General features: G+C 41.0%; 1 protein-coding gene across 2 annotated transcripts in view; it reads right to left on the bottom strand.

Annotated features, from left to right (window-relative positions):
* Positions 1-14,560, bottom strand: part of SOBP (sine oculis binding protein homolog) — a 109,809-nt gene extending 95,249 nt beyond the window's left edge. For both annotated transcript variants that reach the window (XM_057390137.1, XM_057390138.1), the window contains exons 1-3: positions 14,391-14,560; positions 5,060-5,198; positions 3,035-3,220 (exon numbers count right to left, since the gene is read on the bottom strand). In XM_057390137.1, coding sequence (XP_057246120.1) covers positions 3,035-3,220; positions 5,060-5,198; positions 14,391-14,486 — 421 coding nt within the window. In that variant the 5' untranslated portion in view covers positions 14,487-14,560. The remainder of the gene's footprint in view (positions 1-3,034; positions 3,221-5,059; positions 5,199-14,390) is intronic.
* Between the last annotated feature and the right edge of the window lie 8 nt (positions 14,561-14,568).

The following is a 14,568-nucleotide window of genomic DNA, read 5'->3' as shown; positions in this document are numbered from 1 at the left end:
ATGAGGGGGGAAAAGGTAATTTTGTTAACTCTTCAAGGTTTTAGCCTGGTCATACATCCATGCAGATAGGACATTGTTCTAAGTTTTCCAGCCCACTCAAGGAAAATCTGATCTGCTGAAATATTCARTGACAGCTTCCTRGACAGTTTAGGATCWGCACCCCTTCCTCCTCTTTTTCAAACTGGTAGCTGTTYCTGAAAAGAATATTTGCCTCCCTAGAAATCCTGTTTCCCTTGGCTTCCTGACTGTGTTTCCCAGTGCCTTTTCTTCCTCTGCAATTGCTAAGTCAGTGCACATTGCAGAGTATCCTTCTTGTTTCTCTTTTCAGGCTTGTGAGCATCCCCCATGCTCTGCTCTTTCTCTTCTCCCTCTCACCTATATTGAATCTTATCAGCAAAAATTATTCAACTAATAATTCAATAGATCTGCTTATCCTCTCCAGACCATTGCACTCCTGTCCAAATGAATATCTCAGCCTGTCTCTCTGACACCTCTTTACTCATGCTGACCCTTCTGTTCAAGATCAATACAGCAAGAATTAAAGTCTTAATAATTTCTCCCTGAGTGCTCACTCCACATTATTTGCTCAATAAGGGTGGACTGCACCATCTTTCCTGTCCTTCAGGTTCATGATTTAGGTATCATTTTCACCCGTGGGCACTTCTTTTGAGCTATATTTAAATCTTGTGAATTTTTTTTTTTGTACAATATCTAAAAGCTTTCCTCATCCATTCAYGAAGTCTGGACACATCCTGATTTTTAGCATCACCATCACTACAACACATCACGACCAGGTTTTCTCTCTGGCCTGTAATGTAACCTTGTCCTCTGTGTGTCCAYACAAAATATGCTGCAAAGATACCTTTTCCTGCCCAACATTTTAACCTTGGAGCTTTCTCTTGGTCTCTTTCTGCTTCTCTCTCCTGTCGCTTTATTTCATTTATCCACTCAAATGTAAGCGACTTTGGTGTCTGTGGCAGGTCAGTCACAGCCTCTCTGTTTCCCATACTGAAAATGTGACTTTCACTGCATTAATTAATGATGAGGCCAATCATTTGCCTGCTCAACTCAAAGAAGCACCTTTGTGCTGTTTCCAAAGTCATCCCCTGTGCTTGCGAGGGACTGTGAGAAAACATCCCCAGAGTTACTCTTGTCTGGCTTTGTATCACTCTGAAGTTTTCTGCTTTGATGCAGTGCCCACAAAACGGTGTCAAAGTGCAGTGCCAAGACCACTGCCTTGCACACTGGCTCTCCTGGCTCCTTTGTACTCCCTTTCCTACCAGTTGTTTCTTGCCAGGCTCTTCGGGGTGATCATGACTAGGGCACCCACACCCTAAGATAAAACAAAACCATTATTACCCATGCTTATTGCAAATCCCACAAAGGTTGTGATTCTCCTCCCCCTGCGATCCTCCCAAGCTTTGCTCCTAAAACAAAGGTGAAATAAATACGTTCATCTGCTCAGAAGTCATGGTAATCTAGTGCTCATTACCCATCATGGGATAAAGTCAGARGAGACAGAGATTATGCATTCATATCTCCTGTGCAGGTAAAACTATGGTATTCATTGTTAATGAATTAATTAAAAACCTAGAGTTGGAAAATACTTATGAAAAGCTTTCTGTACACATGGCCCTTAGAGGTGCATTTGAACACAGGATCATATGCTGTAGGTAGACAGGCAAAGAACAGAAGGCAGCTGACTTGGCCAAGATTCCCTTGTGTCCACTTAACTACTGTTGCAGTAATTTGTTTTCCTACTTCATAGTTCCATCTCCTCCTGCTTATTTGGTGTCATAAAAATCCAGCAACTGTGGCAATTTGCACAATGCATGCTATAGCCTTGTGTTCACCTACCACAAATTCAGCATTCTGGATTCATTCGTGACTCAGATTGGAGGGGAAAATAGCTTGGGATGGCACAAGCCCTTGATTAAAGCTTTAGGGCCAAATCAACAACAGCTGAGGATCCAGCCCATATGGCCTGAGATCTTTAGCTGTGTAAAGGCTGCAGGAATGGGCCCAAATAGCTTTGGTAATTAGCAAATATCGTATAAAATAGATTGAAAGTCTTTGGCAGGGAGTGCGTATTGAGTAACATTTGAAAATTATTCATGGCATATTATATACTTCTTTAGAGATAAAACTCAATGGCATAACAATAATTTAGGAGGGGCAATTGTAGACTATTACAGAATCAACAACAGACAAACTCTTTCTTGGGTCAGTCAGTATTCCTCAGTGCCTTGGTCACTCAAGAGCAAAGACAACACCACCCAGGGACATCCATGGAAGCAGGACTCAGGCTGCTCCTATCTAGATTCACCAATTATCCCACCGTGTRGAGCAGTAAACAATAACACAACAATTAATCACTCTGGTGTAGCCGTAAGAGCTCCTTTCACAGATTACGGTAAGCAGCATGAAGAGGGGAATAAATCATTTTTCATGCAAACTCTGAGGAATGGCATGCTATAAAACCACTCCTGATAAAAATCTAATGAAAATGTAAAACATCTCAGTGCAGTCTCCTGGGCAGAGTCAAGATCATATTAAACCCTTGAGAGACAACGTCTCTCAGGGATTTCAATGGGAATCAAGAGACAGTTTTCCCAGTATGAGCTTGTTAACCTTAATATAAAGAGAGTTTACTGATTTGATGGCTTTGTCTTTTTCACTGTTTCCTTCTTGGAGTCTATTTTCAATTTAATAATCTTCCATTAATTTATTTAAAGGCTTTATTCATCAGAATAAAATCTCTTTTTTCCCTTAAAAGCAAACACTGTTGAGGTGCTGAGAGCATAATCCAGCATGAGGAGTGTCACAACCAGTGCAAGTTTGTTGTCGTTGCATTTGCAGGAGTTTTTCAAGAATACTAAAGTGAATAAAGCCACTCTACCACTCATTTTTAAAGTTCCCTGTGACTGGGTTTTATTCATTTTTAAATCAGCCCTCTTGCTAAGACACCATGATCCAGCAATCTCAGGATGTTGTCAATAACAGTAACCATTTTTAAATGTTCATTAGGATTTACCTGCTGGTGGCTTTATGAAAGGTGGTGGAATTAATGGGACAATAATAGGTACATTCCCGTGATCCTTCGACCCTGCTGGTGAGTCTGATAGTCCATTTCCTGTGGCAAGCCCAGGGTAGCTTGGGTTTAAATTGTACGGTGAAATAACACTGTCCTCAGGCAATTTTGGTTTTGGCAAAGAATTTTCTGTAAAACACAAAGAACACATTGTACAGTATGACACATATATTTCTTAAATGTCCCTACATACTTTCAATGATCTCTTCATTAAATTACTTACCCTAATACAAGAAGATTGCAAAAAAAAAAACCCCAGCTATTCTCCCTTTTAAAGAAATTGATACCTCSCAGTAATCTTCAGAAATGCTCCATTTTTTTTAAATCAAACTCACACTTTGTTTTCACAGAAGGTAAAAAGTGGGATTATTTTGTCTTGCATATCCTTATTTTGCCTGATTTAATCAATGGCATCCTATTCCTGTACTTCATTTCTACTGTTTGCATGGTGGTCACACTCAGTGTASTGTGACTTCACCAGTGCAAGGGGCATGAACTGAAGAACAAAAGAATTCCTATTCTCTATAAATAATACAAGTAGTTATAATGAAAAGAATTTAAAGRAAGGAATAAAATATTGAAACCATAGCAAAGTGTGCATGAAATKGTGACAGTTATTATTCTAATTCTTTAATCCCCAATCACCTCAGGATTCTTATTTGTAGGAATTTCTCTAATATTTCTCAGCCATAGGGCAGGACTTAGTTCTTATTTGTCTGTCTTCTCCCATCTCTCAGAACAAGAAATGTGCTTTTTCCCCTCCCAAAAACTGCATACACCAAAAATTTCTACCTGTCACAGACATTTGACATGTATGGTACATAAAACATATGATTTATATCGTGTGCCTATAAAAAAGGTGTGTCACAAATTCCATCAAGCATAGACTGGAGCCAGTAATCATTCAATAAAAGRTGTATTTATTAAAACAGAAATAAATTAAGTGCATTACTACACAGGCACAAGTTTCTTCAAAAGTAGCTTAATGACATTATGTTTTMAATGAAAAATAAATATTGATCACCRATGTTTTTATAGAAYAAACAAGCTGCAAACATTCAATTTTAACACAATTAGGTTGTTTCACCTTACCTCTAWTTTTTTCCCTTTTTTTCCTAGCCATCTGTCCCTCAGCACTGGTCTCTCTGGTGTCAGTACTCATTGCAACACTCACTGAATACAGTTCTGCTACTGGCTATCAGAGAGAAAACCCAAACACTGCTGTCCACSAAGGCAGGGAAAAGTCACGCTCCAAGAGCATAAAAGCTGCTGTAATTTTCTCTCTTTACCTCACCTTTGAGGAACTCCTGTTGGATAAGTCAAGRTGCAGCAATTTTCTACTCTTCTCTTCATTCTGATGACAAGTCCCTATCCATTCCCTGAGACTGAGGAGCCAGAAGGCAAAAACTGAATGACTGAACAGACAGGATCTCATCCTTTACGTTTTGAATCACTAAATTGGAGCACTGTCTCAAACAAATTCCATCCATGGAAAATTTCTACCAAAGTGCAGAAGACAGTACTGTGCAAACATGGAAGAGAAGCCTTTTGTGAACATTCACACTTGTTCCTACGTGTGTGAATATTCCAGTTTAAAATTTTTCAACGTTTTAAGAAGTTGAAGGCCAGCCAGCCTTAGTACGGGAAGCAAAAGGGTTCCTTAAAGCCACCCTGCTAAGAAAGTGTTCCCTTCTTTCTCCAGTTTATTGGTACCATAGGTACATGATTTTCAACTGACACACAAAACACGTTATTTGTGTATATATCAATATATATCAACAGAATATTTCTTAAGTRACTTTCCTCACAGCCTATTTGTTTCCCTGTACCACAAGGTACTCTCAGATATTTTTATGTAAAGCAACCAAGACACAAGCAGCAGAACACGCTTGGCAATCCACACCAATTCAGACAGGTTGAGCTATTAATCCTTCTTTACATGAACACAGAAACATGAAGTCTCATTACCTTTGAGAACAGAAATGTGCTGGCGGCTTTCCCCATCTGCTGAGTAGTTCCTGAATTCAATATCTTCCCCATCTTTCAGTTCCACCTTATCATAACCATACCAGCCAAGGAGCTCATTCATAGTGTTTTCAGCAAAGTTCTGAAAGAGAAAAATTACCTACTTATTTATGTAATCAATAACCATTTGGAAGGAAGGGAGGACTGCATAAATCGAACCATATCTGTGCTACATGAGGAAGTGTCAGGTTTGGCCCACCTCCTCAAAGACTAATGTTCATTTCATAACTCAAGTGCATAAAGTGAAATGCATTTAAATCTCCAACTGGCACATGTAATTATGACAAAGACTCRTATGTCTGTAATTTAAAGAAAATGAAAAGGGGAGTTATTTATGACTTTTGCTCTGACATTCAATGTCAGAAATATTTTAACATACATTCCTCACACAAACTTGTCTATGTTGCCAGAAAATATTTAAGACTGCAGCAAGAGAACAACAGAAAACCAGGATTTTTTTTTTTTTCAAACAGCAGTTAATCAATCTTACTGCGCTACAGTCTTTTCAGCTGGAGCAGGTCACTGACACAATTACAGTTCCTTGAGGTGCCCATGAACMAAATCAAATAAAATCACAGCAGACGTTTTTCCTCAGTTACAAGCTCTTGTATAGTTGAACCACTTAAAGATTCTTCACTGTGAAAGCATTTTGCCATCATTTTTCATACAAACATCTCTTATATTTGTTTAAGAAAACCTTTCTCAATTTTGTTGTATTTATTTTCAAACCAATTTCCAAGCAGCTGTGTKGTTACATTTTATGTTTGTATGGAAATGCAAAGTATGGAACATGACTGTCATAACCCCCAATTTCTATTAAAAATATGTCCTCTAGGTCATGAGGCAAAAATATTTCTGTAGAAAATGCTCATTACTGGGCCAGAAGATTTAGTGGAGTAAGTTAAGAAATCTGCAGCCAGGCAACAAAGCTTTGTGAAACCAAATAGTGCCACAGAGCTCTACAGCTTATGGGTTTAGGAAACTACCAAAGGAAACCAGATAATGAATTATTGCGACGGCAAAGATCAGTTTAAAGTMGTATGACAACTATAAATTGAAACAAAAAAGCCACACACAGAGCCTTTCTATCCAGTTTTCGCAATTTTTTAAATAACACTCTTTTAAAACAAATTCCAAACTTCGTATTCCTCCARGATCTTGACTTCTAAAATAATGTTTCTGATAAGCACCATCTCCCAGGACTCTGGCAAAGGAATAAGGAGAATACAACACCAATTCTAAACAAATGGTACATGTCAAATTTGCAGGTTGCCAGATTTTATCTAGTAACTGCTCTAGCTTATTTTTTGAGTGGGAGAAAGTCTAATGACAGCACACAGCAATTCTCCAGTCRTTTAAACAAATAAATAAAATTAATCAGATGATAATTGCTTTTGAATTCAAAGCTACAGCGGGCGCTSTGCCCCAGAACCTCGGAGCGCTGCATTGCTCCTGGCTCATTTATCACACCAGATTACATAGGTGTTCCTGTCACTCAAGGAGCGCTGTAAAGCAGCTATAAGCAATAAACACAAGCAATTTGTACTCTTCCAACAGTATCATCTGTGCAATTATGCTACAAACACATTCCAGAAAAAGAAAACTCAAACCAAAAGCCCAGAGCAGACCCCTGAAGCATCCATTTCCTTTTGGTTTTTCCCCTTTGCATCTTCACCTTCCCATCTGATGGAAGTCACAGTTCTGTGGCTGTCCTGTGCAGCCCCAAATTGCTGGAAAATATTGCATCATTCCACCTCTGCTTCTAGACTCAGCATTATAAACATGATATCTGAACTATGCCACTACTACAGTTTTCAATGAGCACAATGCAGTGCAAAAGTGGCTAACAATTACTTAATTCATTTGAATGATGCAGCATTGTGTTTTAAATAATAACAAAAATGGGATTTTTTTCTAAAAGTTGTTTTTCATTGGGGGTTTTCGTTTTGGTTTTTTTTAAGTTTTWTTAGAAAACTTCTCTCTTAGCACTGAAGAGTCCCTACGCACAAACCCTGTTCCTAACCCATGTGAACCGAATAACAAAATATTGAAAATAATACTTGGACCTGGGGAGTCAAATCTCACCACTGCAGCTCATCCAAAATGACCTGAAAGGGCCTGTGGAGACCCAAAGATAAGGTCTGTCAGATTCTCTTGCTTTGCTAAATTTCAACTATGGAGACACAGCCCTAGAGACTAATCTAGCAAGGTAGAGACCAATTGACAAAATCTTACCTACTTAAACCCCATGCAACCAAATTAATTGAGTAGTTCTAAATTTGCCTCCTGTGGATGCTTTGTGTTTTATTTGCACTGCTGATCAACTCAGGCAATGAATAATTTCTAATTACTTGTTAAGGAATACATAAACAAGGCTGTATATATGTTTAGGCTTCCCTGAAAATTCATACATGTGAATGTCCCTTTGGAATGTCATCAAAATGATGGTTGAATATGTGATGGCACCAATTTTAAGTACCTTTCACGTCTCATTTAAACTGTCCATAAGAGATATAGCAAACTGAACACCCATACCGACAAAAAAAATACATTTGATTTCAAAAATACTCATATAGAAACTTTAYTCTCTTATAAAATAGTGAATCAATGGGGTCTTTTCTACTAATCTCTGAGAGTACAATGAGGTTACATGTCAGCAGTAACAAAAGTAAGTACCTTTTAAACGCTGATTTCCCAAAAAGAGTGTCTTGGATTAAAAAAAGAGAAAAACGATTAAGCCATTCTCCTTCATAATTTATTTTACCTATAACAATACTGTAGGTCACCCTTAATACCATTCTCTCAGTGGCTAACAGCCAGAGCTTCATTACACCACACTTTATACACAGCAAACGGAAAGCACAACCCCATCCTCAGCAAGCTGGGTGTCAAACATGAGAAATGTTTTTCTCCACACTGACCCTCTGGCATAGATGGGTATCCAAAGAACAACATCACCTTCGTTTTAACTCCTGACTGCAACACCCATTGGCAGTGATTCTAATGTCCTGACAGTTGAGATCATGCTGAAGCCACTGCCCTGAAGCTGATCACTATTAATTCATTGTTTTCATGTATTTTCCCTTCTTCCATTTCAATGATAGATGCAATATACAAGGACCCGAGATATGGTAACAAGATTGGATTTGTAAAGAGCAGTGTGGTGGCAATAGTCAAAACACAAATGATGTGATTTTTTTTCTCTGTGTGAATGGTGGGGTGTGGGGGAAGAAGAAAAAGAAAAAAAAGAAACAAAGAACCAGTTCTTGATGAAGCTAAGGAAAGGAAGAAAGCAAATTAATACACAGCCTGTGCTTGCAGAACAAAATCTCACAGAAAGATATACAAGTGTGAAAGGCTTAGTGAAAGGAAAGGTGATGATTGTAACATGGAAAGCTTGAGAAAAGCAGGGACATCGACCAAACACTGGAGCAGGAAAGCAGAAGCAGCAGTGATGGAGCAGSCTAGACAGGAGCCAGCAGAACTGAGAGATAATAGACTGGCCAAGGACCAGGGAGGAGATGTGAGGGCAGGTGTGGGTGACTAGATAGAGGATGTGTAAGGAGTTGCAATTCAAATCTTCTGCAGGAACAGGCCAGCAGATGCATTAAGGTAGTCCACGTCCACTTTCAGACATTCCCCAGTGTGGAGTGTCCACAGGATGGAGGCTGCCACCCCAACCCCACACCCCAAAGGATTGGGATGATAGAAAGACTAGTGCAGAGAGAAAACTTTGTTCATAATAAAATCCCAGGTCAGCAGTCACACTGCTAAGCTGGGATCCTTACACCCACCCAGCCCAAAGGGAGCCCCCCTATAGGAACCCACAGATTTCATCACAAATACACAGCACGGACCCCAGCTTCACCCATGTGGGAGGCAATGCTCAGTCCCCTGTGGGCAGAGACCAAGCCCTGGTGCCACCCACAGTGTGGGCCAGCATCAAAGTCGAGAAGAAAACCACAGAAATCTGTCCCATGTCCTCCTGTGTTRGTTCTGCACCAAGCAGCCAAGCTTYCAAGACCACAGTGGAAACACCAATCCCCCCTGTAGCTGCCAGTGCACCCAGGCAGTTGGCAAACATCCCACCAGGGCCAAACCTCCCACCCTTCCCCAGCTGACAGCACAGCTGCTGAACTGCCAGAGCATTCACTGTGACTGTGGCACAACCAGCTCATCCCTGCCAAAGAATGCTCCAGTGGCCCCACTCACACCACAGCCACAGCCCTTCCCTCCCAATTGACGGCAATTCAGGTTTTGCCCACTGCCTGAGTCCCAAACCACTTATCACCACTGCAGGGCAATATGTAATTTGCATGTTTTAACTGTATGATTTCTCTATTCTTGTACTACACAGAAATATCTTCCCTCCTGGAAGAGCCAGGATAACTAACTGTTATGCTAATTGGGATTTCTCCTTGAATTCGTTTCCTATTCCCCTGAAAGATGAAGAAGAGTGTGTTGACTTGCTAGACTGTGGTTTCTCTCCTTTCTGAGACTGACTTACATGCTAGGCATTAGAAATATAATCACATTTATTCGCACTTTAGGATTCATTTCATTGTAACAGTACACCTACAGTTTGATTTTTTACATTACAATGCATCATTTCCCCAAATCTTTGCTAATTAATACCTTCTCAAGCTATGCCATGCATCTCTTTCCATCTTAGACCTCTTGTCTTTCCTTCTCTATGAACCTTATTCACAGGGGGCAAGGCCTGGCTTCACCAAAGGAGGCCTGGCAAAGACGGAGGCGGGAAACACAGGGGAGAATGAGTCTGTCAGACTCATTTGCTTCTAGGTTTTACTGCTGAATGTTTATTTCAGATCTGGGAGGAAGCATAGTGGCTCCATTCCATTTCCTTGCCTGTATAACCCACTYGGTGCAGAACCCCACAAATGCACTTTTCACTTTCACTGCATCAAGGAAATAAAAATGTTTCTACAGTCACAGTACTAACTTGGATTTTTTTTTCCAGCCCTCACATTCTTTGCTTGTTTATGTTGTCACCATACTGAATTCTATGGTTAGACCTTATGCTAAAATTCTGTGGTGCTTTACTTTCCTTTATCATCTCATGGTTCTRTATCACCCACTTTGTCTGGGGAAGCGCTGTTTCTGCAGTGCCCTGCCAGGTGAGGCTCCCTGTACAGATCCTATATGMAATCCCCTTTGCAGCCATCCCATAAAACTCCTTCCACGCAGACTCCACAGAAAAGCCTTGGTCTCCTGAAATAATACAACTGATAAAGCCTGTCTGCTTTTCCACTTTCCCAAAGACATTTTTTGCTTTTCAGGAGAGAAGGGAGGAGTTTCTTTGGAATCTTCCAAGTGCTCTGAGCAAACTGTTTTGCTCCAGGCACAGGGCTGCTAACTCTGTTTCATTGCTTTCCTCCTTCTGACAGTAGCGCTTTCAAATGCCAAATGGGGACTACTTAAACACTAAACTGAAAGATATTCTGATGGGTTTACTATTAAACAATAACAGATGGGGCTGCCCTAAGCTTTAGGCAGCAGGAATGAAGCCCAATTTTAGATATAAATTAGTTATTGRGAATATTTATAGATGGCAAACTCCTCGGGCACATGGAGCAGCCCTGTGAAATTACAACGCAAATTAATTGCTTACTTTTCCACTGCTGGAGACACATGGATACATTGTTTCATCTGTGCAGGAGGACTTCCAGTGCAATTCAGTACTGGATGTAACCTCACTTCACAGCATTGCAGAGCACCTCGCCATTCCTCCTGGGCAGCACTGATTCCTGGCAGCAGGATGGCAAATGGAAATAAGCTGAGGAGAGATGGATGGGGCATCCATCACTGTGCCTCGACAAGTGCTTTCATCAATTAAACTTTTAAAAATATTTTGGTCTTAAAATAGTAGTGGGTTCCCTGATGACAATAGGSTTGGATCTATGAGGTGCCCTGTTATTCACCAGTAAGTGAAAAATGGTACCAAACTGAATTTCAGAATAACTACCTGCTTTTCTTCACAAGTGTGAGGTGAATGTTACCTCAGGAAGAAAAACTGGAAAGTGTCATCTGAAGGAGGAAGGAGGACAAAAGAAAAAATAACTAGAAAATAAGAAAGAGTGGCTGTAAAGGTCACAGTGTAACAAAACAGTTCCCTGTGAATACATTTTTCACCGAAATGTAATATCAGAAAACTGTGCAGAGTCATGTACTTTTTGCACACAACATTGTATCAAATTAAAATTTGTTATAACCATCATGTACATTAGGTTAGCGATAACAAAAATGTAACTCAATATCTGCATAAGGAAAGAGCAAGCAATCTGAATATCCACCCAGTCATGTTAAAACCAAGCTGTGGCACTACTGTTGGAAAACACCAAAGCAAGCAGTTAGGTGTTGTGATCCTTCTTGAATAAATATCYGACTGTATCAAACAGCAAATCTCAAAGGAAGTCTCTGTGATGAGGTAATATTATTGCTCATTCATAGTGCCTTGAATTTGCTGTRCTTAAAATAGACACTTGTACCAATGGCCTTTTTATTATCTGAGGGGGGGAGAAAAAGAAATCACATATACACCAGTCCTTTTTCTTTCTGCTAGCAAAGAGAGGCAATTTGATCCAATGTGGGCTGAAACCTGAGTAGGTCACTGTACACCACGATAAAATTCCCTAACCCCTGAGCCAAATTTCCCTGAGGGGGCCCTCCTACTTCTCCTTTACTTTCCAAGCTGACTTTTCCATTCCCTCTCTCGTCTTTTCCTCCCCTTCATCTCTTTCATTTCCCCTACCTTAAAGCCTTGATATCTGATCTGCTGCTGATACTCAGGTTACAGTTTTTACAGCTTAGGCTGTCTATTGCTGTATACATTCCTTTCTTTCTGCTCTGCCGTGATTACTTACCAGAGCTTATTTTACACTGGTCCAGATGAAAGCAGTTCAGATGAAGGGAAACAGTCAGCCTGTTTGAACATTACAGATACAAACCTACACAAGGGCACATTGTGCTCCCTCTGTCATTTCACTGCAAACATTTTGCACACTGTAACCAATTTGTTACATTATTGTACTCTCCGGGTTTATTAAGAACAACTAGACATCTCAATCCATCAAGAAACRAATTTACCAAGAAAAAGGGTAAATGATCACCACAGGATTTTAACTTTCTCAACCAGTCAAAAATTCAAACTACTTCTTTTTTTCTTTCCCCCTCTGTTTCCCCTTCTTAGATGAAAGCAACCAAYTGTCCTACTAAAAAATGCGAAGCATATATAGCATAGTTAACATTGAAAGGTGGGCTATGGAAGGGTCTGCCATCAGCTGTCTCACTCTCAACCAGAAATCACATGGGTTCAAAATACCATTTCTACCTGCCTTTGGTTTTTAAGTCAGCTGAAATCTTGAGGCTCCTAACCTTAAGCAGTTACTCACAATTAAAAAAGAGAAACTCTGTGCATGAAGGTTAATGCCAGTGCTTAACACCAAAGCATTAGTTTAAAATTGTGTAATTTTTCTCCTTCACACAACGTTGTTTTTGTTTCTTCCTCACCCTTTCAGACAAACATCTGTTATACTGTAGAAGAACAACTATCTCCCAAACCGCTGAGTGTGCCTGCAGCCAAAGTAAACAAAACAAACCCAGAGGATCCAGCACAGTCAGCCTTTATATCCAGCCAGGATAACATTTCACATGTTTTGATTAAAATTAGCTAATTTGTAATTCTAGAACCTATGAAACTTAAAAGCTGCAATCCATATAGATTGCATTAGGCGATGCTCTGAGGGGCCAATGCCATGTACTATAGACCTCTGCAGTCCTCAAAACTATGTGGGATTACAATGAGCAATGACTCTCCGGTGGCTGCAGAGAGCCCTCTCCGAAAATAGGATGTGTCACATATCTCACAAAGAAAGACAGCGCTCCTCTGGACTTGAAGCTACTACTGTTTGTTTCCAAAAAGAGGCACCAATACATTACTTTGTTCGTGCCCCTAATACTACTCTTGTCCACATTTACGCTCGAAGCGCATGCCGAACCGTGTACACGCTCATTACGCAGGCAGCAGGAGCAAGGACGCCTGCCTTAGGCAGGAAAGGGCACCTAACMGAAATTAGTGGTGTGCAAAAGAGGGGAGAGGGGAGGGGACTGTGCATTCCCGTTTAATTTTGTATGTGGAGATCAATGTTCCGGAAAGCAAAGATATTTTCACTAAGCATCRTGTATATTTATACACTCGCCTCTATAGTATACATACTATGTGAACGAGTGACATTTTCCAGGCAGTCTTCCACTTACAATCAGCCTTTTAATAAATGACATATTCAAATTAAATCTCTGCAGCTTTATCTCGTAGCCAGACTATGCTGTTTTAGTCACTGTATCTGCGCGTTTAACAACAAGTTCAGCCGAAGTCTAGCAATACAATGTTACCAACTTTGGGGAATTAGGGACATCAAACAGACATGGAACAGACGGGGAAAAGAGGCGCAAAAAAATAGGACCGGTCAAGCCTGGAGCAGCGACCTAATGATAAAAGAAGTTCCAAAACAGCGGTTTTGTGCCATCGCAGCCATCCCAACATCTGGAGCGGCAGCCAGAGCACCGCTGGACTGGCACCGGTTCCTATCGGACAGGACAGCCCCTCCGCGCGGTAAATACACTTCCATCAGAAGCAGCCCTCGGACAGGGCACCTTCCAGCGACACCTCTGCGCTGCCACGAACCGCGGAACGAAGCGGTTCAGCTCTCCTCCCGGGGAGGAGGCGAGAGGGTGAAGGAGAGAAAAGGGGTCTCCGCGCTGAAGTGCGAGACTGATGCACGGCTCAGACCGCAACGTTTCACTTTGACAATTTAATTACACAGTTGCAGCTGGCTACTGAAAAAGGACAGAAATACCGTGTTTAAAAGAGATCCCTTTCTTTCCTAACTTTAAGGGCTTCCCAGCCACCTGAGGGGGTGACTATAGAAAGAAAGCAAGAAAAAAAAAAAAAAAAAAAAAAAAAAAAAAAAAGAAAAAAGGAAAAAAAGAAAGGCTCATCATTGCCACCCGAGGAGCTTAACACCCCAACGAGGGAGAGTTATTTTTAAAAAATAAATAAAGCTGGTCAATGAACAGGATTTGCAGCCTGTGAATTCGTCTCTGTTTGCAGCCCAGGAGGCGGAGTTGAGACACATTCAGTGCATCCTACAAAAAAAAAAAAAATGACAAGAGATCCTTTCTTATTTCATCTCCATGCTCGGAGGCGGGGGGCGCGGGGGGGGACCCCGCTCCCGTCCCCATCACAGGCACCTACCTTCATCTCCTCGTTGATCTCCCGCTTCACCGGGTGAGCCGGCTTCCTGCTCCTTTTATTTTCGGGAGGTCTCCCTTCTTTCTCCATTTCTGCCATTTTTTGCGCCTACTTGGTGGTGGTAGTGGTGGAGATGAAATGGCTGCTGGTGCTCTGGGGGGGCCGGGAGGGGCGCGGGGGG

This window comes from Malurus melanocephalus, unplaced genomic scaffold (genome assembly GCF_030028575.1).
Source record: "Malurus melanocephalus ecotype Western Australia unplaced genomic scaffold, MMel_1.1 scaffold_23, whole genome shotgun sequence".
In the NCBI taxonomy this organism is placed as follows: Eukaryota; Metazoa; Chordata; class Aves; order Passeriformes; family Maluridae; genus Malurus; species Malurus melanocephalus.
The sequence above is the reverse complement of the archived record's forward strand: the minus strand, read 5'-3'. Positions and strand labels throughout refer to the sequence as shown.